The sequence below is a fragment of the Scyliorhinus canicula genome, chromosome 5 (genome assembly GCF_902713615.1).
Source record: "Scyliorhinus canicula chromosome 5, sScyCan1.1, whole genome shotgun sequence".
Classification (NCBI taxonomy): domain Eukaryota; kingdom Metazoa; phylum Chordata; class Chondrichthyes; order Carcharhiniformes; family Scyliorhinidae; genus Scyliorhinus; species Scyliorhinus canicula.
This window is the reverse complement of record NC_052150.1, coordinates 217,699,021-217,721,949: the sequence shown is the minus strand read 5'-3', so window position 1 is coordinate 217,721,949 and position 22,929 is coordinate 217,699,021. Positions and strand designations below refer to the sequence as shown.

The window sequence follows — 22,929 nt, the reverse complement described above, 5'->3', positions numbered from 1 at the left end:
CATGTACAGACTGTAGAGAGCCTCCTCCCCATGTACAGACTGTAGAGGGCCTTCTCCCCATGTACAGACTGTAGAGGGCCTCCTCCCCATGTACAGACTGTAGAGGGCCTTCTCCCCATGTACAGACTGTAGAGAGCCTCCTCCCCATGTACAGACTGTAGAGGACCTTCTCCCCATGTACAGACTGTAGAGGGCCTTCTCCCCATGTACAGACTGTAGAGGGCCTTCTCCCCATGTACAGACTGTAGAGGGCCTTCTCCCCATGTACAGACTGTAGAGAGCCTTCTCCCCATGTACAGACTGTAGAGAGCCTTCTCCCCATGTACAGACTGTAGAGGGCCTTCTCCGCATGTACAGACTGTAGAGGGCCTCCTCCCCATGTACAGACTGTAGAGGGCCTTCTCCCCATGTACAGACTGTAGAGAGCCTTCTCCCCATGTACAGACTGTAGAGAGCCTCCTCCCCATGTACAGACTGTATAGGGCCTTCTCCCCATGTACAGACTATAGAGGGCCTTCTCCCCACGTATAGACAGTAGAGGGCCTTCTCCCCATGTACAGACTGTAGAGAGCCTTCTCCCCATGTACAGACTGTAGAGAGCCTTCGCCCCATGTACAGACTGTAGAGGGCCTTCTCCTCATGTACAGACTGTAGAGGGCCTTCTCCCCATGTACAGACTGTAGAGGGCCTTCTCCTCATGTACAGACTGTAGAGGGCCTTCTCCCCATGTACAGACTGTAGAGGGCCTTCTCCCCATGTACAGACTGCAGAGGGCCTTCTCCCCATCTACAGACTGTAGAGAGCCTTCTCCCCATGCACAGACTGTAGAGAGCCTTCTCCCCATGTACAGACTGTAGAGGGCCTTCTCCCCATGTACAGACTATAGAGGGCCTTCTCCCCACGTATAGACAGCAGTGGGCCTTCTCCCCATGTACAGACTGTAGAGAGCCTTCTCCCCATGTACAGACTGTAGAGAGCCTTCTCCCCATGTACAGACTGTAGAGGGCCTTCTCCCCATGTACAGACTGTAGAGGGCCTTCTCCCCATGTACAGACTGTAGAGGGCCTTCTCCCCATGTACAGACTGCAGAGGGCCTTCTCCCCGTGTACAGACTGTAGAAGGCCTTCTCCCCATGTACAGACTGTAGAGGGCCCCCTCCCCATGTACAGACTGTAGAGGGCCCCCTCCCCATGTACAGACTGTAGAGGGCCTTCTCCCCATGTATAGACTGTAGAGGGCCTTCTCCCCATGTACAGACTGTAGAGAGCCTTCTCCCCATGTACAGACTGTAGAGAGCCTTCTCCCCATGTACAGACTGTAGAGGGCCTTCTCCGCATGTACAGACTGTAGAGGGCCTCCTCCCCATGTACAGACTGTAGAGGGCCTTCTCCCCATGTACAGACTGTAGAGAGCCTTCTCCCCATGTACAGACTGTAGAGAGCCTCCTCCCCATGTACAGACTGTATAGGGCCTTCTCCCCATGTACAGACTATAGAGGGCCTTCTCCCCACGTATAGACAGTAGAGGGCCTTCTCCCCATGTACAGACTGTAGAGAGCCTTCTCCCCATGTACAGACTGTAGAGAGCCTTCTCCCCATGTACAGACTGTAGAGGGCCTTCTCCTCATGTACAGACTGTAGAGGGCCTTCTCCCCATGTACAGACTGTAGAGGGCCTTCTCCTCATGTACAGACTGTAGAGGGCCTTCTCCCCATGTACAGACTGTAGAGGGCCTTCTCCCCATGTACAGACTGTAGAGGGCCTTCTCCCCATCTACAGACTGTAGAGAGCCTTCTCCCCATGCACAGACTGTAGAGAGCCTTCTCCCCATGTACAGACTGTAGAGGGCCTTCTCCCCATGTACAGACTATAGAGGGCCTTCTCCCCACGTATAGACAGCAGTGGGCCTTCTCCCCATGTACAGACTGTAGAGAGCCTTCTCCCCATGTACAGACTGTAGAGAGCCTTCTCCCCATGTACAAACTGTAGAGGGCCTTCTCCTCATGTACAGACTGTAGAGGGCCTTCTCCCCATGTACAGACTGTAGAGGGCCTTCTCCTCATGTACAGACTGTAGAGGGCCTTCTCCCCATGTACAGACTGTAGAGGGCCTTCTCCCCATGTACAGACTGTAGAGGGCCTTCTCCCCATGTACAGACTGTAGAGGGCCTTCTCCCCATGTACAGACTGCAGAGGGCCTTCTCCTCATGTACAGACTGTAGAGGGCCTTTTCCTCATGTACAGACTGTCGAGAGCCTCCTCCCCATGTACAGACTGTAGAGGGCCTTCTCCTCATGTACAGACTGTAGAGGGCCTTCTCCCCATGTACAGACTATAGAGGGCCTTCTCCCCATGTATAGATTGTATAGATTGTAGCATCCTTGCTTCATATGTGCAGCCTGTAGAGGGCCTTCTCCCCATATGGAGTCTGAAGGGGGCCTTCTCCCTGTGTAGAGCTTGTAGTGAGAGTTAAACAAATTAACCAGAAATTAATAGAAGAATATATTTATGGGGAATCAGGTAGCGAGGAAATGGACAGGGCTCCATAAGTGGCACTTAACAAAGGTGGTGGAGGAAGCCGGGGGGATCTTAAGAGTTGGGTTACACTGCAATTAACGTTGGTGGGGCGGGTTCATGTGGTGAAAATGAATATTCTGCCACGTTCCTTGTTTATTTTTCAGGCGATCCCAGGGTTAGATTCTCCGCAGCCCCGTGCCAATATCCCATTTGGTGTGGGGGCGGAGAATTCACTTTTATGTCGGAATCAGGCCAGGCTCCTCTCCCGCGGTTCTCTGGGAGAATCGCTCATGCGCAGTTTACGTGGCGCGGCTGGGGGAGCCATTGCCAGAGGTCCTCCCGGCGATACTCCGGTCCCAACAGGCCAAATTCCTGACGGCGTGGTTCTAACCACGTCTGGCCGGTCGGGACTCTCGTGCGGCGGCTGCGGACTCAGTTGCCTGACAAGTGGCTGAGGGAGCAGGGAGGCGAGCGGGTGGTGAAGATCAAGGAGAAATGGGAAGCGGAGTTGGGAGGGGAGATCAATTGGGGAGTATGGAATGAGGCATTGTGAAGGGTAAACGGGACCTCCACTTGTGCAAGGATGAGCCTGATACAGTTTAAGGTGGTGCACAGGGTGCATATGACCCTGTGAGAATGAGTGGGTTCTTCCAGGGGTAGCAGATGAGTGTGAGAGGTCTGGGCAGGGGTGAGAGGTGTGGGCAGGGACCAGCGAGTCATGGGTACATGTTTTGGGGTTGTGAAAAATTGGGAAGATTGTGAGCAGGAGTGTTCGCGGTCTTAGCCAGGATAGTGGAGGAGGGAGTGGACCCGGACCCTTTGGTAGCGACTTTTGGGGTTTTGGAGAAGCCAGGGCTCATGGTGAGGAGGAAAGCCGATGTCGTGTCCTTCACCTCTGATTGCATGGTGACAAATTTTACTAGAGTGCCGGTCGGCATCGCCACTGGAGTTGGGTTGGTTGCTTGACCTGTACGACTCACTGCGCTTGGAGAAGATAAAATATGAGTGAAGGGGCTCTGCAAAGGGGTTTGAGAAATGGTGGGGGATGTTTGTGACTGTGTTTGAGGAGTTGATCGTCTGCACAGACTGTACAGTTGATTGCCGGTGAAGTATGTTTCCCGGGGTGTTTATGTTACTGGAACTCTTGGTGATAGCCCAGTGAGACTATTACATTTATTTCTGCTCTGGGATAACACCAAATGCATTCACACATGTTGACAAACCTGATCACTGATGTTCTTTGCTGCCAACAGAACATCCAAGAGCAGGACAGTCCCCTTTGTATTCGAACCTCATTCTATCCTTACCCCTGAACTTGTCCCTGCTTTGATGACCAAAATAAACTCCCTTTTCGGCTGCTGGGATCTTTCAGAAACTGCGGGAGTGCACCATCCCCTTGTCCTAACTCAGCCTCAATCGAAGAACAAAGAAAGGTACAGCACAGGAACTGGCCCTTCGGCCCTCCAAGCCTGTGCTGATCATGATGCCCCATCTGAAAAAAAACTTCTGCCCTTACACGGTCCCTCTATTTCCTCCCTATCCATGTACCCATCCAGGTGCCTCTTAAATGTTGCTAATGTGCCTGCGTCCACCACATCCTCTGACAGCGTGTTCCAGGCACCCACCACATCTCCCTTAAACTCTCCCCCTCTCACCTTGAACCTGTGCCCCCTTGTAATTGACACTTCCACCCTTGGAAAACCCTCTGACTATCCACCCTGTCTATGCTCTCATAATTTTGTAGACCTCTATCGTGTCTCCCCGCAACCTCCGTCTTTCCAGTGAAAACAATCCTACTTTATTCAACCTCTCCTCATAGTCAACACCCTCGAGACCAGGCAACATCCGGGAGAACCTTCTTTGCACTCTCTCCAAAGCTTCCACGTTCTTCTGATAATGTGGTGACCAGTTGTGGCACCATAGGCCTGGCTGCTGCTGGTAACTTCCCCTGAGCGGCTGTCGCCCCCCCCCCCCCCCCCCCCCCCCGGGCAACAGTATCCAAAATGGTATACCTGTTTGAGAGGGGACGAGCCACAGGGGGCTCCTGCCTTATCTGCCTGCCTCTCCTGGCGGTCACCCATTTACCTGTCTGAACCTGTGGTGTGACCACCTCCCTGAAGCTAGTGTCTATCACACTCTCTGTCCCCTGTATGCTCCTCAATGTGTCCAGCTGCTGCTCCAACCTAACTACGCGGTCTGTGAGAAGATGCAGCTGGTCACACTTCCCGCAGGCATAGTCGTCAGGGACGCTAGAAAGCTCCCTGATCTCCCACATCTGGCAGGAGGAGCATATCACTGCCCTGACTGCCATCTCTGCCCTTGTACACTTAAGAAAGATCTAAGAATCTTACCTTGCTTGTCCTCCTCACAGTGCCTTTTTTTTTTGATGAGAGGAGGAAGGAGCGAGGGAAACACTAATATAGTGTTTCGGGCTTAACCGCTACTTGACACCAGTTCTTTGGCTACCCACAATACAGTCGAGGTGACTGAGTTGACTTCTCCCAGAATGCTCCTGCCGGCTCTGCTGGGTGATGATGGCGGCAATTAGGTGACCTGAATTATTGAGCCAGTTTCCCCTAACTCATGTGGTTTAGCAACGGCACAGTCATGAAGCAGCATGCAATACCGGTCGACGCCACTGGATGGCAGATTACTCCAATATTTTCCCGAGACAAGGAGACATCCAGAATTGGATTACAAATTTAACAATTTGGTGTTTGGAAGCAGCTATCCTTAGTGTTGTGTCATGGCCTCAGTATCTGTGGCAAAAGACCAGACAGCTAATATCTATACGGACTCAACGTACTATTTTGGAGTAGCTCAAGACTTTGGCCAGTTATGGAAGTAAAGAGGATCTCTAACCACCGCAGGAACACCTATTCAAAATGGGAACGAGGTGCGGGACCTACGAGAAGCCTTAAAACTGCCAAATGAAGTGGCCATTCTGAAATGTAAGGCCCACACTAAAGAGGACACAGCAGAAGCACAAGGAAACACCCTTGCAGACCAGGCAGCGAGAGAAGCCACCTCACAATGCAATTCTCCAGAGAGACCAAAACAAACCTACAGACTGGAAGTGCGCAGCCTGTTACAAGACCGATGCAAAATGCAAAGTGACTCGGTTCCATTACCCTTCCACCATGTCAAATGAACACTGCGTCCAGGGAATAGTGGGCACGTTCTCCAGATGGGTAGAGGCCGTCGCGACCAGGAGAGCTACAGCGAGCCACAGGGCTAAGGTCATATGCAAAGATTATATTCCCAGGTGGAGAGTACCAACCAGCATAGACCCAGGCAACGGAACCCACTTTACAGGCGCTGTTTGCAGAGAAGTTTGTACGCTATTGAACATTAAGTGGGAGCTCCATTGCCCTTATCACCCACAATTGTCAGGACAAGTGCAACGTATGAACTGGACTCCGAAGGAGCGATTATTTAAATATCACCAAAAAGGAATGCCATGGCCTCAAGCCTTACCACTAGTCCTGTACAGCATCAGAGTGACACCAAACATAACTATGGGCTTGAGTCCATTCGGAGGAATTACTGGCAGGTCCATGTCCTTGCCAGGGACCTATGACTTATAGTCATAGATAGGAGCTTCAGGGAAGTAGTTACACCAAAGACTGGAGAGAGATGGGTAACTGTAAGAGGGACTGGGAAGAAGCAGTCAGTGCAGGGACCCCCTGCGGTCGTTCCCCTGAGTAACAAGTATACCGTTTTGGATACTTGTGGGGGGGACGACTTACCAGGGGTAAGCCATGGGGTACGGGCCTCTGGCACGGAGTCTGTCCCTGTTGCTCAGAAGGGAAGGGGGAAAGGAGTAGAACATTAGTAATTGGGGACTCAATAGTCAGGGGCACAGATAGGAGATTTTGTGGGAGCGAGAGAGGCTCAAGTTTGGTATGTTGCCTCCCAGGTGCAAGGGTACGTGATGTCTCGGATCGTGTTTTCCGGGTCCTTAAGGGGGAGGGGGAGCAGCCCCAAGTCGTAGTCCACATTGGCACTAACGACATAGGTAGGAAAGGGGACAAGGATGTCAGACAGGCCTTTAGGGAGCTAGGATGGAAGCTCAGAGCGAGAACAAACAGAGTTGTTATCTCTGGGTTGTTGCCCGTGCCACGTGATAGTGAGATGAGGAATAGGGAGAGAGAGCAATTAAACACGTGGCTACAGGGATGGTGCAGGCGGGAGGGATTCAGATTTCTGGATAACTGGGGCTCTTTCTGGGGAAGGTGGGACCTCTATAGACAGGATGGTCTACATCTGAACCTGAGGGGCACCAATATCCTGGGGGGGAGATTTGTTAGTGCTCTTTGGGGGGGTTTAAACTAATTCAGCAGGGGCATGGGAACCTGGATTGTAGTTTTGGGGTATGGGAGATTGAGAGTATAGAGGTCAGGAGCACAGATTTGACTTCGCAGGAGGGTGCCAGTGTTCAGGTAGGTGGTTTGAAGTGTGTCTACTTCAATGCCAGGAGTATACGAAATAAGGTAGGGGAACTGGCAGCATGGGTTGGTACCTGGGACTTCGATGTTGTGGCCATTTCAGAGACATGGATAGAGCAGGGACAGGAATGGTTGTTGCAGGTTCCGGGGTTTAGGTGTTTTAGTAAGCTCAGAGAAGGGGGCAAAAGAGGGGGAGGTGTGGCGCTGCTAGTCAAGGACAGTATTACGGTGGTGGAAAGGATGCTAGATGGGGACTCTTCTTCTGAGGTAGTATGGGCTGAGGTTAGAAACAGGAAAGGAGAGGTCACCCTGTTGGGAGTTTTCTATAGGCCACCTAATAGTTCTAGGGATGTAGAGGAAAGGATGGCGAAGATGATTCTGGAAAAGAGCAAAAGTAACAGGGTAGTTGTTATGGGAGACTTTAACTTTCCAAATATTGACTGGAAAAGATATAGTTCGAGTACATTAGATGGGTCGTTCTTTGTACAATGTGTGCAGGAGGGTTTCCTGACACAATATGTTGACAGGCCAACAAGAGGCGAGGCCACATTGGATTTGGTTTTTGGATAATGAACCAGGCCAGGTGTTAGATCTGGAGGTAGGTGAGCACTTTGGAAACAGTGACCACAATTCGGTGACCTTTACGTTAGTGATGGAAAGGGATAAGTATACCCCGCAGGGCAAGAGTTATAGCTGGGGGAAGGGCAATTATGATGCCATTAGACATGACTTAGGATGTGTAGGTTGGAGAAGTAGGCTGCAAGGGTTGGGCACACTGGATATGTGGAGCTTGTTCAAGGAACAGCTATTGCATGTTCTTGATAAGTACGTACCAGTCAGGCAGGGAGGAAGGGGTCGAGCGAGGGAACCGTGGTTTACCAAAGAAGTGGAATCTCTTGTTAAGAGGAAGAAGGAGGCCTATGTGAAGATGAGGCATGAAGTTTCAGTTGGGGCGCTTGATAGTTACAAGGAAGCGAGGAAGGATCTAAAGAGAGAGCTAAGACGAGCAAGGAGGGGACATGAGAAGTCTTTGGCAGGTAGGATCAAGGAAAACCCAAAAGCTTTCTATAGGTATGTCAGGAATAAAAGAATGACTAGGGTAAGAGTAGGGCCAGTCAAGGACAGTGGTGGGAAGTTGTGTGTGGAGGCTGAGGAGATAAGCGAGATACTAAATGAATACTTTTCGTCAGTATTCACTCAGGAATAGATGGCATTGAGGTGCGTAGGGAAGAAGTGTTGGCAATTCTGGACAAGGTGAAAATAGATAAGTCCCCGGGGCCGGATGGGATTTATCCTAGGATTCTCTGGGAAGCCAGGGAAGAGATTGCTGAGCCTTTGGCTTTGATTTTTAGGTCATCATTGGCTACAGGAATAGTGCCAGAGGACTGGAGGATAGCAAATGTGGTCCCTTTGTTCAAGAAGGGGAGTAGAGATAACCCCGGTAACTATAGGCCGGTGAGCCTAACGTCTGTGGTGGGTAAAGTCTTGGAGAGGATTATAAAAGATACGATTTATAATCAGCTAGATAGGAATAATATGATTAGGGACAGTCAGCATGGTTTTGTGAAGGGTAGGTCATGCCTCACAAACCTTATCGAGTTCTTTGAGAAGGTGACTGAACAGGTAGACGAGGGTAGAGCAGTTGATGTGGTGTATATGGATTTCAGTAAAGCGTTTGATAAGGTTCCCCACGGTCGGCTATTGCAGAAAATACGGAGGCTGGGGATTGAGGGTGATTTAGAGATGTGGATCAGAAATTGGCTAGTTGAAAGAAGACAGAGAGTGGTAGTTGATGGGAAATGTTCAGAATGGAGTTCAGTTACGAGTGGCGTACCACAAGGATCTGTTCTGGGGCCGTTGCTGTTTGTCATTTTTATAAATGACCTAGAGGAGGGCGCAGAAGGATGGGTGAGTAAATTTGCAGACGACACTAAAGTCGGTGGAGTTGTAGACAGTGCGGAAGGATGTTGCAGGTTACAGAGGGACATAGATAAGCTGCAGAGCTGGGCTGAGAGGTGGCAAATGGAGTTTAATGTGGAGAAGTGTGAGGTGATTCACTTTGGAAAGAATAACAGAAATGCGGAATATTTGGCTAATGGCAAAATTCTTGGTAGTGTGGATGAGCAGAGGGATCTCAGTGTCCATGTACATAGATCCCTGAAAGTTGCCACCCAGGTTGATAGGGTTGTGAAGAAGGCCTATGGTGTGTTGGCCTTTATTGGTAGAGGGATTGAGTTCCGGAGCCATGAGGTCATGTTGCAGTTGTACAAAACGCTAGTACGGCCGCATTTGGAGTATTGCGTACAGTTCTGGTCGCCTCATTATAGGAAGGACGTGGAAGCTTTGGAACGGGTGCAGAGGAGATTTACCAGGATGTTGCCTGGTATGGAGGGAAAATCTTATGAGGAAAGGCTGATGGACTTGAGGTTGTTTTCGTTAGAGAGAAGAAGGTTAAGAGGTGACTTAATAGAGCAGGGGTGGGCAAACTTTTCCGTGCAAGGGCCACATTCAGAAATTCACAATTTTAAAGGGCCGCATAGTATATTAAGTAAAATAATTAATATTTAAAATAGCCAAAATAAAAGGTTTTTAAAGAAAAAAAAAGCAATTAATTTTTATTAATTAATATTTTAAAGTAGAAACTTTACATGAAACACATTTATTTGAAAAACAAAGTAACTCAGTTTAAAGAAAAAGAAGCAATTAATTTTTATTAATTAATATTTTAAAGTAGAAACTTCACATGAAACACATGTTGTGCCGAGCAATGATCACCCTACTCAAGTCAACGTATCCACCCTATACCAGTAACCCAACAGTCCCCCCCCCCCCCCCCCCATTAACCTTAAAATTAAAAAAAAATAATAATTTTTTTTTTTTAATGACTTGATCTTGGTGGGCCGCATAAAGACCTTTGGCGGGCCGCATGCGGCCCACGGGCCGTAGTTTGCCCACCTCTGTAATAGAGGCATACAAAATGATCAGAGGGTTAGATAGGGTGGACAGCGAGAGCCTTCTCCCGCGGATGGAGGTGGCTAGCACGAGGGGACATAGCCTTAAATTGAGGGGTAATAGATAGAGGACAGAGGTCAGAGGTGGGTTTTTTACGCAAAGAGTGGTGAGGCCGTGGAATGCCCTACCTGCAACAGTAGTGAACACGCCAACATTGAGGGCATTTAAAAATTTATTGGATAAGCATATGGATGTTAAGGGCATAGTGTAGGTTAGATGGCCTTTAGATTTTTTCCATGTCGGTGCAACATCGAGGGCCGAAGGGCCTGTACTGCGCTGTATCGTTCTATGTTCTATGACCTGTTCATTGATGGAAGGTTTACGAGCCTGGGGGAGTTGGAGGAGAAATTTGGGCTCCCCCGGGGAACATGTTCAGGTATCTGCAGGTAAACGCGTTTGCTGGCGGCAGGTGGAGGGATTCCCTTCGCTTCCCGCGAGGGGGGTGAGTGACAGGGTGCTTTCGGGGGTCTGGGTTGGGGAGGGGAAGGTATCTGATATCTACAAGGTAATGCAGGAGGTGGAGGAGGCGTCAGTAGAGGAGCTGAAAGCTAAGTGGGAGGGGGAACTGGGGGAACGGATCGAAGATGGTACATGGGCTGATGCCCTGGAGAGGGTTAACTCTTCCTCCTCGTGTGCGCGGTTTAGCCTCATCCAATTCAAGGTGCTGCACCGGGCCCACATGTCCGGGTCTAGGATGAGTAAGTTATTTGGGGGCGAAGACAGGTGTGTCAGGTGTTTGGGGAGTCCAGCGAACCATGCCCATATTTTCTGGGGGCACTGGGGGGGTTCTGGAAGGGGGTGGCGAGGATGGTGTCGAGGGTAGTAGGATCTAGGGTCAAGCCAGGCTGGGGACTCGCGATTTTTGGGGTTAGAACATAGAACATAGAACAGTACAGCACAGAACAGGCCCTTCGGCCCTCGATGTTGTGCCGAGCAATGATAACCCTACTTAAACCCACGTGACCCATATACCCGTAACCCAACAATCCCCCCATTAACCTTGGGGTGGGGTGGGGTGGGGTTGGGGTGGAGCCGGGAGTGCAGGAGGCGAAAGAGGCCGGTGTGCTGGCCTTTGCCTCCCTAGTAGCCCTGCGGAGGATCTCGCTACAATGGAAGGATGCGAGACCCCCAAGCGTGGAGACCTGGATCAACGACATGGCGGGTTTTATTAAGCTAGAGAAGGTCAAATTCGCCCTGAGAGGATCGGTACAAGGGTTCTTTAGGCGGTGGCAACCTTTCCTCGACTTTCTGGCTCAATGATAGGGTACGGGGTCAGCAACAGCAGCAACCCGGGGGGGGGGGGGGGGGGGGGAGGGGGGGGGACGATGACTATGTTTGCTTATTTAATTTTAATTTATTTTTAAGTTTTCTTGTTGTTTACTGGGTTTGGGGGGGGTGGGGGGTGGTGTGATACATGCGTTGATACGGTCTAGGGGCTGTTAAAGTTATTATGGGGTTATATTGTTGCTTTTCATTGTTTGTTGTTATATTTTCTGTAAAAAATTCCAATAAAAATTATTATTTTTTTAAACTTATTCATTTCCATGTACATATCTTTCAGTGATAATTGCTTCATCATTATTACTAGATATCAGATTACACATTCTTCACATTAACTACTGACACTGTGCAGCGTGGTCGCAGAGTGGTTAGCACTGCTGCCTCACAGTGCCAGAGACCCGGGTTCAATTCTAGCCGCGGATCATTGTCTGTGTGGAGTTTGCACGTTCTCCCCATATCTGCTTGGGTTTTCTCCGGGTGCTCCAGTTTCCGGATGTGCAGGTTAGGTGGATTGGCCAAGCTAAATTACCCCTTTGTGTCCAAACGGTTAAATGGGGTTATGGGTATGGGGGGGGGGGGGGGGGGGGGGGGGGGGGGGCATGGGCATAGGTAGGGTGCTCTTCCCAAGGGTTGGTGCAGACTGGATGGGCCAAATGGCCTCCTTCTGCACTGTAGGGAGTTTTGTCTATTCTATTCTAGGAATGCTAGGGTCTTGGTTAGACATTCACCACTATGACTAGCAACACCACTCTGCATCAGGTTATACCTGTCCTCTGTATCATCCCATAGCTGATCACTGTGCTGCATTGCATGTCTTCTTGGTGTCTGGTCAAATGCCCAGCTGCTCAAGCAAGAACTGCCAAACAAATACGCTATACATGGCTAAACAAACAGCAGCAATACCATAATGTCAACCTTACAGGAGCTGTACCAGAGGAATGCGGATTAACTCAGAGGGTGGTAAATCTGCCGGAATTTCCAGAGGTAGGGAGGGTGACACCGATTAATAATCTTTATTAGTGTCACAAGTCGGCTTACAATAACACTGCAATGAAGTTACTGTGGAAATTCCCTGAGTCGTCACATTCCGGCGCCTGTTCAGGTACACAGAGGGAGAATTCAGAATGTCCAATTCACTTAACAGCATGGCTTTCAGGACTTCTAGGAAGAAACCGGAGGAAACCCACGCAGACACGGGGAGAACGTGCAGGCTGTCTGTGCGGCACAGTAGCACAGTGGTTACCACTGTTGCTTCACAGCACCAGGGTCCCAGGTTCAATTCCCACTTGGGTCACTTGTGGAGTTTGCACGTTCTCCCCGTGTCCGCGTGGGTTTCCTTCGGGTGCTCCGGTTTCTTCCCACAAGTCCTCAAAGACGTGGTTGTCAGGTGAATTGGACATTCTGAATTCACCCTCTGTGTACCCGAACAGGCGCCGGAATGTGGTGACAAGGGCATTTTCACAGTAACTTAATTGGAGTGTTAATGTAAGCCTACTTGTGACACTAATAAAGATTATTATTATTATACAACGACACAAGCCGGGAATCGAACCCGGGTCCCTGGCGCTGTGAAGCAACAGTGCAAACCATTGTGCTACCGTGTTGCCAATGGATGTGAAAGAAAGAGGAATATATTTCCATGGTGAGCCTTTGCAAACTCGTACAATACTGACACCTCACAGCTGAATATGCCTCTGTTTAACACACTGGCCTCCTCCTGAAGCTGCCATGGATCCCTCCCCCCACCCCCACCCCACAGCTCCCCCCCACCTCACCCCACAGCTCCCCCCCACCTCACCCCACAGCTGCCCCCAACCCCCGGGTGACGAAAAGCATCGCAACACTGTTGAACGATCCAAGGTTAAAAGTTCACCTTGGACAGACAAAAAGTATATGGAAAAGACAAACCAATGGACTCACCGAAGACTCCAACTCTGTTCAACCTCTTATACAAATAATCTTCCAAAAACTACCTCCCAAAAATCCAGATATGACGATGACATCTCGCCTCGCGACGCAACCCCCAGCTTTGGAGCAGACCCTAAACGAGGACTTGTGAAGACGGGAACAATACTGCAACATATGGTGACTCAAGCCAACCCCTGCAAAAAACAGTATCCAGCTTATTCCATCTTCACAACGCAAAAGCCAAGAAAGCTTAACATCCAAATAGGACACTGACCTGCCGGGAACATGTAAATACAACTGCAGCCAAGGTCAAGTCCAGGAACAACCACCCCCTGTTATGCCACGATATGCACATGCGCACATACACCACATCTCCACATATCCACTGACTTACAATAACCCACAAAATGATAGGAAATGTTGGCAGTGCCCCCCATTTCATACTGATCTAATCAACCCACCCAAGGTACGATTCTCATCAAGCAGGTCGATCTGGAAAAATCCTCCCACACAGGACTTCAACGCAAATTCCACCTGGACAAATGAAAAGGAATCATTGGACATGACAAACAAATAGCTGGTCTCAAAACCCAACCCAACAGCTGCCTGGTTTCAACCTTCCAAGGACAGAGTGGTCCACCCTGTACAGGTTCGGGGAGTCCATGCAGCCCTGCTTGGGCAGCCTCCATAGAGGGGCATAAGTACCAGCCCCCTATGTGCCTGTGGGAGAGGGAAAACTATGCCCCACATCATCGAAGATTGTCCAATCCACAAACTCATCGGAGGCAGATCCGCACTCAACACAGCAGGACCAGAAAAAAACTGCTTGACTTCGGGACTTTGCATTGGCTGAAAAAATAAATACCAAGACAGAATTCAAATGGCTGTTCGCAAACTAAAGCTGGAAATGGTTCAATTTGTTCGAGTGACCTCGCACCAAATTCCGCTCTGCTTAAGTTTATTTAATTAATCGTGTAGGGACTGAAGTTTTAGAATTCTCATCTAAATCAATGGTCATATTTAAAATTGGTACTTCCTCAAGTCTCGAAAAAAGGAGAATATCATGCCATTTTTTTTTAAAGGAGAAATAATGATTTATTACTTGTGTTGGTGAAAGATAGTACAAGTGGAGCCGATTCCGAACATCAACATAATAATTCTCTCTGCATCTTCATTATAACACTGACCACATTTCAAAAGTGCTCCATTGGTAATGAAACGCTCTGGGAGTCCTTAAAAAAACAGCTTTTCTGTGCTGTCTCTGCACCATGTGTGAAGGTCAGGCACCATAATGTGACAGCGATGGCTCACTGTGCAACATGCACACCTCTGTTTCAATTGGCTGTGAAGCTGGGTCCTGCTGCAGAGACTTGAGCACACAAGTCTGGGCTGGTTTCCAGCGGGGCACTGAGGGAGTGCGGCACTGTTGGAGGTGCCTAAAAAGCACAGGGCTAAATCACTGGCTTTGAGAGCAGACCAAGGCAGGCCAGCAGCACGGTTCAATTCCCATACCAGCCTCCCCGAACAGGCGCGGAATGTGGCGACGAGGGGCTTTTCACAGCAACTTCATTTGAAGCCTACTTGTGACAATAAGCGATTTTCATTTTCATTTTTCATTCTTTGGATGAGGCGTTGAACCAAACCAGCGTTTCCACCTCCTGCCCATTGAATTGGAATGGCACACCGTTCAGGAATAGTGGGTGCTGGGTGTTAAGTAGCGCAAGGGCGGTAGGATGGGGGGGGAGGAAGGGATGTAATATTTCAATCAGAGGATTGAGGGACAACAAAGGGTGAAGGTAACTGCATCACACACTCCTGTGGGCTCCACACCGTGGAAAGAACAAACTGCACACAATCACAGAATCTTGACAGTGCAGAAGGAGGCCATTCGGACAATCGGCTCTGCACTGGCCCTCTGAAAGAACATTCATACAGCCACTTTCATAGCCTGAGGTTATCCCACAGTGGTTTATAGCAAGCGTCAACATTTTCTTAATCAGGAAATTTACACACAGCAAGATGCCAAAAACATCTACGCAATAAATAGTTGGTAAGGGGATTTCAATACAAGGCTTCAATTTGCTTGCAGGTGTGTGTGTGTGGGACGGGGGGGGGGGGGGGGGGGGGGGGGGGCTGCGGGTGGTTAAACGTGTATAACTTTGCAATAAGGCAGTGGCAGTGGACTACACACATGCACACATAAACACACACACGCAGTGTTAAAACCTCAAGCGGTATTTGAACTGGACATCGTGTGTGGGCTGCATAGTTCCGAACCCCCAGCGGTTGCAGTCTATGGGAGGGATATCTTCCTCGGGGTTCACCAACTCAAATTCGAAGTAGCTGAGCATGAGGAAGACAAACTGCTTGAGCTCATTGACGGCGAAGAAGCGCCCAGGACACATGTTGACCCCTGCCCCCCAGGGCATGTTGTAGTATTTCAGCCTCTTGCCACCCTTGTAGAAGTCGGTTTTCCTGCTGCTGCCATCCGCCTGGAGGAAACGGTCAAACTGGAAGGTGTGCGGCTGCGGGTGGATCTCCGGGTCCATGTGTGCCGACAGGTAAGGGAAGAGGACCACCCGGTCGCCCTTCCTCAGCCAGCATTCCCTGCCGTCCGCCATCTGGAGGCTGGTGTCCACCAACACGCCTCGGACCAGCATTGGGGCAGTGGTCAGCCGGAAGCTCTCGTCCACTGCGCTGTCCAGCACCGGGGTCCTCAGCAGCATGTCCCGGGTCAGCTCGATGGGTGGGGCCCCCGCTTTGGCCTCCTGGCCCGTCTCCCGCAGGATCCGGTCTATCTCAGCCCGCACCGCCCCCAGAGCCTTGGGGGACTTGATAAGGTATAGTAGGAGCCAGAAGGCTGAAGGGCCAGTGTTGCCCTGCGATACCCAGAGCAGCAGCAACATGTAGCGACTCTGCATGCCTTGCTCCACACCTTGCTCCACCATCTGCTCCTGACGCTCGGAGATCCACTTGCTGATATTCTCCCGGGTGTGCATCTTCTGGATGGAGAGCAGCTCCCAGAAAAGCCTCTTGAGCTTCTCAGCCTCCAGCTTCTGTTTGGGCGTCAAGACGGCGAATGCCAAGCCCGGGAAGAGGCGGTCGTATCTCCTGAAGTAGCCAAAGATGTGGTCAGATTGCTGGTGGTCGCGCTGCCAGGCTGCATCCTCCTCCTCCTGCTGGTCACTCTCAGTGGCCGGCTGGGTCCCAAACAGGGTCAGGTAGCCAGCCCTGAACACCAGGTTGTAACTGAAGTGGAAGAGACCGTCCTCCTTCCACTGGCCAGGCTGGGCCACGCTTTGGAGCATCAGTTTCTGCAGGTTGCCCATCATGGCCCGGGTCAGCTCCACCAGGCCATCCCCCATCAGGTGCTTGTTGCTGTTGGTCTTCAGCAGCTTGTGGTCCTCGTCCCTCGCCTGGTATCCAAACACCCTCGCCACCAGCTCCACTGCAAACGTCCGAAAGTTCAGCTTGGCTCGGGCTTCCTTCACCACTGCTCCGTAGGACAGGGGGTCCATTAGGAAGGTGATATAATGGCCCCCCAGCTGCACAGTGAAGATATCACCGTGCTTCCTCTGCATCCGCTGGAGGAACTGCAACGTGTTCCTGCGAAAAGGCAGGACATGCCCCAGCCAGGGCAGGTAGCCGGAGTCAAGGGGGGGCTCGCCAGGTCGACGGACCCTGAGGGCACCCAGAAAGTACAGCAGGGTGAGCAGGAGGGCTGCCAGGGTCAGGAGAACGGGCAGCCAGTAAGCCATGTCGCTGCTGCTGTCGATTCAGCTGCCCAGTTTCAGTGTGAGATGGAATCCTCACTGTGTCTCAGTTTTAAACCCCTTTGTCACAACGTGGAAGGGAGGAGTTGTTAACTTGGGACCCTATCCAATGAAACCACAACAGCCTGTTATTCAGTCATTGCCTTGCATTACACAATGTTCCAAAGATCTTTATCCCTTTTCAGAACTCTCATTTGGCATATTCTCCGGCAGCTCACACCTCCTGTCGGCAGCTCAATTTCTGACTGAGAGACAGAAATATCGGTCTGAGATTTTCGGTGGGTACACGACCCTGCGGTGGACCAAAGAGGAAATACACAAGGACACCTGAGGCGTAAGCCAGGACACCAGAGGCCAAGGGAAGTTCAGAGTTCCCGGGGGCAGGGAGGATAGGGAGATTGGGGTCTCGGGGGAGACCAACCCCCCTCCTTGCCATTCCTCTCCACCCACCCTGCCTCCCCGTTTCTACCTCCTATAACCCACCCACTGTTGGCAACTTAACTATCCTTAAAGACGTCAATAAACAGCTTCCATCTCCCGGCCACAGACCCTCTCATGGCGAACCAAATTTTTTTCCAGCTTAAGGAATTCCACAAGGTTCCTCACCAACACCCCTGGCTTCAGCGGCCCCCAGTCCCTCCACTCCAGCAAAATCTAAATCCGGGCTACCAGGGAGGCAAAGGCCAAGACATCAGCCTGTCTCGTCCCCTCGACTCACGGGTCTTCCGACACTCTGAAAATCGCCATTCTGGACTCGGGGCAACCTTCTCCTTCAATACCTCGGGCATAACGTCAGCGAACCTCTGACGTAATCTCTGCTGCTTTGGATAACCCCAAAACCTGAGGTCATGTGGACCCCTGTGCACCACCTTAACCTGTCCTCCACCCCCTCAAAGGACCTGCTCATTATGGCCACCATCATATAAGACCATAAGACATAGAAGCAGAATTAGGCCACTTGGCCCATCATGGCTGATATATTTTTTCATCCCCATTCTCCTGCCTTTTCCACATAACCCCTGATTCCCTTATTAATAAAGAACCTATCTATCTCTGTCTTAAAGATACTCGGTGATTTGGCCTCCACAGCTTTCTGCGTCAAAGAATTCCACAGATTTACCCACCCTCTGGCTGAAGAAATTCCTCCTCAACTCTGTTTTATTTTTTTTTATTTTTCCACTAGAAAATTCATGTTTATTGTTGCTGTGTACATTTTTTACAAAGCTGGCAAGAACCAGATTCTGGAATGTTCCGGTATCTACACAGCCTGGAAGACCAGGATAAGATTAAACTGGAATCTTCCTCACTGAGGCGGGAAGCAAGGAGTCTGCAGCTAGATGCCTTTCACAGGCAGGCAGCTCACTCTTTGGCAATGGCATATGGCTTCTCCACCTCAATCTTGCCACAATCTGCAATGACCACATCTTTCAATGGTTTATCCCCGCCGTCCGTCTTCGTACTCTCAATTTGTCTTACAACCTCTAATCCTTCGATTACTTTTCCGAATACAACATGCTTCCCATCGAGCCAGGGGGTTACGTTGGTGGTGATGAAGAACTGGGAACCGTTAGTGTCTTTGCCAGCATTAGCCATACTGACCCACCCTGGGCCGTAGTGTTTCAGCTTGAAGTTTTCATCAGGGAATCGGTCACCATAGATGCTCTTTCCACCAGTGCCATCTCCACGAGTGGATCATAAATTCTTTGATGACCCGGTGGAATTTACTACTTCTGTAACCAAATCCTTTTTCTCCTGTCGCTAAAGCAACAAAGTTTTCAACCGTCTTCGGAACAGTCTTCCCAAAAAGTCCAAATACCACACGGCCTACATCCTCGTCGCCAATTTTAATATCAAAATACACCTTGACGGTCACTTTGGGCCCTTTCTTCTTCTCCTCGGCCTGCGAGGCCCCGGGCAGCAGCAGGAGGGTCAGGCCGGTGGTCAGCAGCGCGGCAGCGAGCAGCAGCTTCATCTTCCAGGTGGCGCGGAGCATCCGGGCACCTGGGGGCCCTCAACTCTGTTTTAAAGGATCGTCCCTTTAGTCTGAGATTGTGTCCTCTGGTTCTAGTTTTTTCTAAAAGTAAAAACATCCTCTCCACGTCCACTCTATCCGGCCACAATGTATCCTGCAAGTTTCAGTAAGATACCCCCTCATCCTTCTCAACTCCAACGTGTACAGACCCAGAGTCCTAAACCGTTCCTCATATGACAAGCTCTTCATTCCAGGGATCATTCTCGTGAACCTCCTCTGGATCCTTTCCAAGGCCAGTACATCCTTCCTTAGATACAGGGCCTAAAACTGTTCACAATACCCCAAATAGGGTCTGACCAGAGCCTTTTACAGCCTCAGAAGTACATCCCTGGTCTTGTAATCTAGCCCTCTTGACATGAATGCTCACATTGCATTTGCCTTCCTAACTGCCGACTGAATCTGCACATTAACCTTAGAGAATCGTGAACAAGCACTGCCAAGTCCCTTTGTGCTTCTGATTTCCTCAGCATTTCCCCATTTAGAAAATAGTCTATACCTAAATTCCTCTTTCCAAAGTTCATAACACTTTTCCACATTGTATTTCATCTGCCACTTCATTGCCCACTCTCCTAGCCTGTCCAAATCCTTCTGCAGCCCCCCTGCTTCCTCAATACTACCTGCCCCTCTACAGATCTTTGAGTCATCTGCAAAAGTAGCAACAGTTCCTTCAGTTCCTTCTTCTAGATCATTAATGTATATTGTGGAAATTTGTGGTCCCAGCACAGACCCCTGAAACACACCATAAGTCACTGGCTGCCATCCTGAAAAAGACCCCTTTATGCCCACTCTCTGCCTTCTGCCAGTCAGCCAATCCTCTATCCATGCCAGGATCTTACCCTTTTCATCATGGGCACCCTATGAATAATTTTGAATTGAATAAGACGAAGCCGAGTGCATGAAGAGGATGTGTTTGCTCTCCTCAGAGCTTCCTCCCCTAATCGAGCCTCCACCTCCCTCCCCAGCTCTTCCTCCCACTTCCCTTTAACTTCTCCTATCGGAGCTCCCTCCCAATCCATTAATTTCTTGTAAATATCCGACACTATCCTCGCCAACTCCAGTTTTTGACACCACCTTGTCCCACAGCCCTGGGGCAACTGGTTGGGAAAGGACGGCACCTGCTTCCTAACCTAATCCCGTACCTGTAAGTACCGGAACCCATTCTCACTGGGCAGCTCATACTCCTCTTCCAATTCCTCTCGGCTCAAGAAGTTGTCCTTCACAAATAGGCCCCCAAACAGCTCTGTCCCCAAACAGTTCCATCTCCGCCCGCCGCCACCCCTGGAACCCTGTGTCCAACCCACCCGGAGAAATCCTATGATTTCCACAAATCGTTGCCCAGACCGAGGCACCTTCCAACCTCAGGTGCTGCCACCACTGACCTCAAACCCTTGGGGCCGCCACCATCACCGGGCTCGTGGAATGTCTGGCCGGCAAGAACGGCAGAGGCACCGTCAACAGTGCCCCTAAACTAGTGTCTTTACACAAGGCTGCCTCCATCCGCTCCAACACACGACCCCTCCCCCACTACCCACTGCCTAACCATGGCTATATTCGCTGCCCAGTAATAGGTTATTAAATTTGGCGAGGCCAGCCTGCCCCCCACACCGCGCCCCCATTCCAGCAACACTTTCTTTACGTGTGGTGATTTCCCCGCCTACACACAACCCCCAAATCCAGGGCATTTTAATTGCCTAAGAAAGGCCTTTGATTAAAAATCGGAAGGTTCTGAAAAACAAATAAGAACCTCAGAAGCACTGTCATTTTCACGGTCTGCACCCGCCCACCAACGATAATGGGAGCACGTCCCATCTCTTAAAATCCTCCTTCATCTGCTCGACCAACTGCGCTGGATTCAATTTCTGCAATTATTCAGATCCCCGCGCCACCTGAATGCCCAGGTATCTGAAGTATGTCCCCACCACTTTAAACAGTAGCTCGCCCAGCCTTCCCTCCTGTCGCCTTGCTTGGATCAGGAAGACCTCACTCTTCCCCATGTTTAACTTATACACGGAAAACCGGCCGAATTCCTCAAAAATGTTCATGATCTCCCCCCCCCCCGACATACCTCCCAAGGGGTCCAAAATGTAAAGCAGCAGATCACCCATGCAGAGCGAAACTCTAAGCACCACACCCACCACACCCCGCACTATCTCTTTCCAACTCCTTGACTCTAAGCACCATTGCTAGTGGCTCTAACACCAAGGCAAAAACCTACGGGGAGAGTGCGCATCCCTGCCTTGTCCCACAATGCAATCCAAAATAGCCCAAACTCACCCAATTCATCCTAACACTCGCTACCGGTGCCCTCTGTAACAACAGGACCCAATCCACAAACCCCTGCCCGTAGCTGAACCGTCCCACACTTCACACAGATATTCCCATTCCACCCGATCAAAGGCCTTCTCCGCATCTACAGCGACCTCCGCCTCCTGTCCCATCGGGGGCATCATAATCAAATTCAGTAAGCGCCTGACGTTCACTGACATACCTCCACATTATAAACCCTGTCAGGTCCTTCCTGATCACCACGGCACACAGTCCTCAATCCGCGGGGCCAAGATCATTGCCAACAGCTTGGCATCCACATTCAGCAGCAATGTCGGGCGATGAGACCCGCACTACTCCTCGTCCCTGCCCTTCTTCAAAATTAAGGATATCGAAGCCTGCGACAATGTAGGGGAAGCACCCCCTTCTCCCTTACCTCATTGATGCCCTTACCAGCAGGGGCCCCAGATCACCCAAAAACATTTGTAAAATTCCACTGGAAACCCATCCACGCCCAGGGACTTCCCTGCCTGCATCGCGCCCCCATGCCCTCCATCACCTCCATTTGTCCAATGGGTGCCCCCAGCCGCTCTATCAGATCCCCCTCCACTTTAGGGAACTCCAGCACATCCAGAAATCGCTGCAATCCCTCTTCCCCCCACCTGGGGCTCTGATTCATATAGCCTCTTCTAAAATTCCTCAAACGCCCCATTCACCCCTACCAGGTCCAAGACTGCCCTTCCCCTCTCATCCTTCACCTTTTCAATCTCCCTCGCCGCCACCAGCTTCCTAAGATGGTGGGCCAGCATCCTGCTCGCCTCCTCAACGTATTCACACACTGCCCCCCTAGCCCACTGTAACTGCCCCACTACCTTCCCAGTGCACACCAACCCGAACTCCCTCTGGAGTTTCTGCCATCCCTTCATCAACCCTGCCTCCCGGGCCTCCGAGTGCCTCCTGTCTGCCTGGAGGATCTCCTCCACCAGCCTATCCATCTCTGTTCACTCCACCTTATCCCAATGTGCCAGGATCGCGAAAAACTCCCCCCTGACCACTGACTTTGGCGCCTCCAATAGCAACCGAAACCTCACCCATGACATTCAGCTCCACATACCCCCGAATGGCAGCCCTTATCCGCTCGCACACCTCCTTGTCTGCAAACAACCCTACGCCTAATCTCCAATGCGGGTGCTGGGCTACACCCCCTCCCCCCGTGTCCACTTGCAAGTCCACCCGGTGCAGCGCCTGGTCAGAGACCACAATCGTCGAATACCCCGAGTTGACCACCCCCGCCAGCTGAGCCGTATCCACCACAAAGTCATCAATCCATGAGTACACCCTGAAAATTCCTTTGCCCTCGGCCTCCCAAACATCCACGGATCCACCCCACCCCCATGTACTCCATGAACCCCTTTAGCTGATTCTCCACCGCCGACACCTTTCCCGGTCGAAGACTCAACCAATCTCGGCTTGATAACGGTATTAAAATCTGCCCCCCACCCCGCCCATAATCAACTGGTTAGTGTCCAGGTTCAGGTCCGGGATCTTCCCCAACACCCATCTCATGAATTCATCATCGTCCCAATTAGGGCAGCCCCTCCAATTTCCCGCTCACCATCACGAACCTTCTCCCCTCAAACGCTACACGCTTATTTATTAGCACAGCTATGCCCCCCCCCCCCCGTCTTCAAAGCC

General features: G+C 50.8%; 2 protein-coding genes across 2 annotated transcripts; both read right to left on the bottom strand.

The window, feature by feature from the left end:
- Nucleotides 1-15,296: 15,296 nt before the first annotated feature.
- LOC119966579 (5-beta-cholestane-3-alpha,7-alpha-diol 12-alpha-hydroxylase-like) lies at nt 15,297-16,972 on the bottom strand. Its single transcript, XM_038798511.1, has one exon. The coding sequence runs from the start codon at nt 16,920-16,922 to the stop codon at nt 15,384-15,386; it is 1,539 nt and encodes a 512-aa protein (XP_038654439.1). The 5' UTR covers nt 16,923-16,972; the 3' UTR covers nt 15,297-15,383.
- Nucleotides 16,973-18,116: 1,144 nt separating this feature from the next.
- On the bottom strand, nt 18,117-18,941 carry LOC119966578 (peptidyl-prolyl cis-trans isomerase B-like). Its single transcript, XM_038798510.1, is given in 2 exon segments — nt 18,117-18,627; nt 18,629-18,941. Coding segments are annotated over 2 exon segments (633 nt in total). The 5' UTR covers nt 18,931-18,941; the 3' UTR covers nt 18,117-18,296.
- Between the last annotated feature and the right edge of the window lie 3,988 nt (nt 18,942-22,929).

Coding starts and splice junctions, on each gene's coding strand:
- LOC119966579 (XM_038798511.1), bottom strand. CDS start 16,922: ATGGCTTACTGGCTGCCCGTTCTCCTGACCCTGGCAGCCCTCCTGCTC.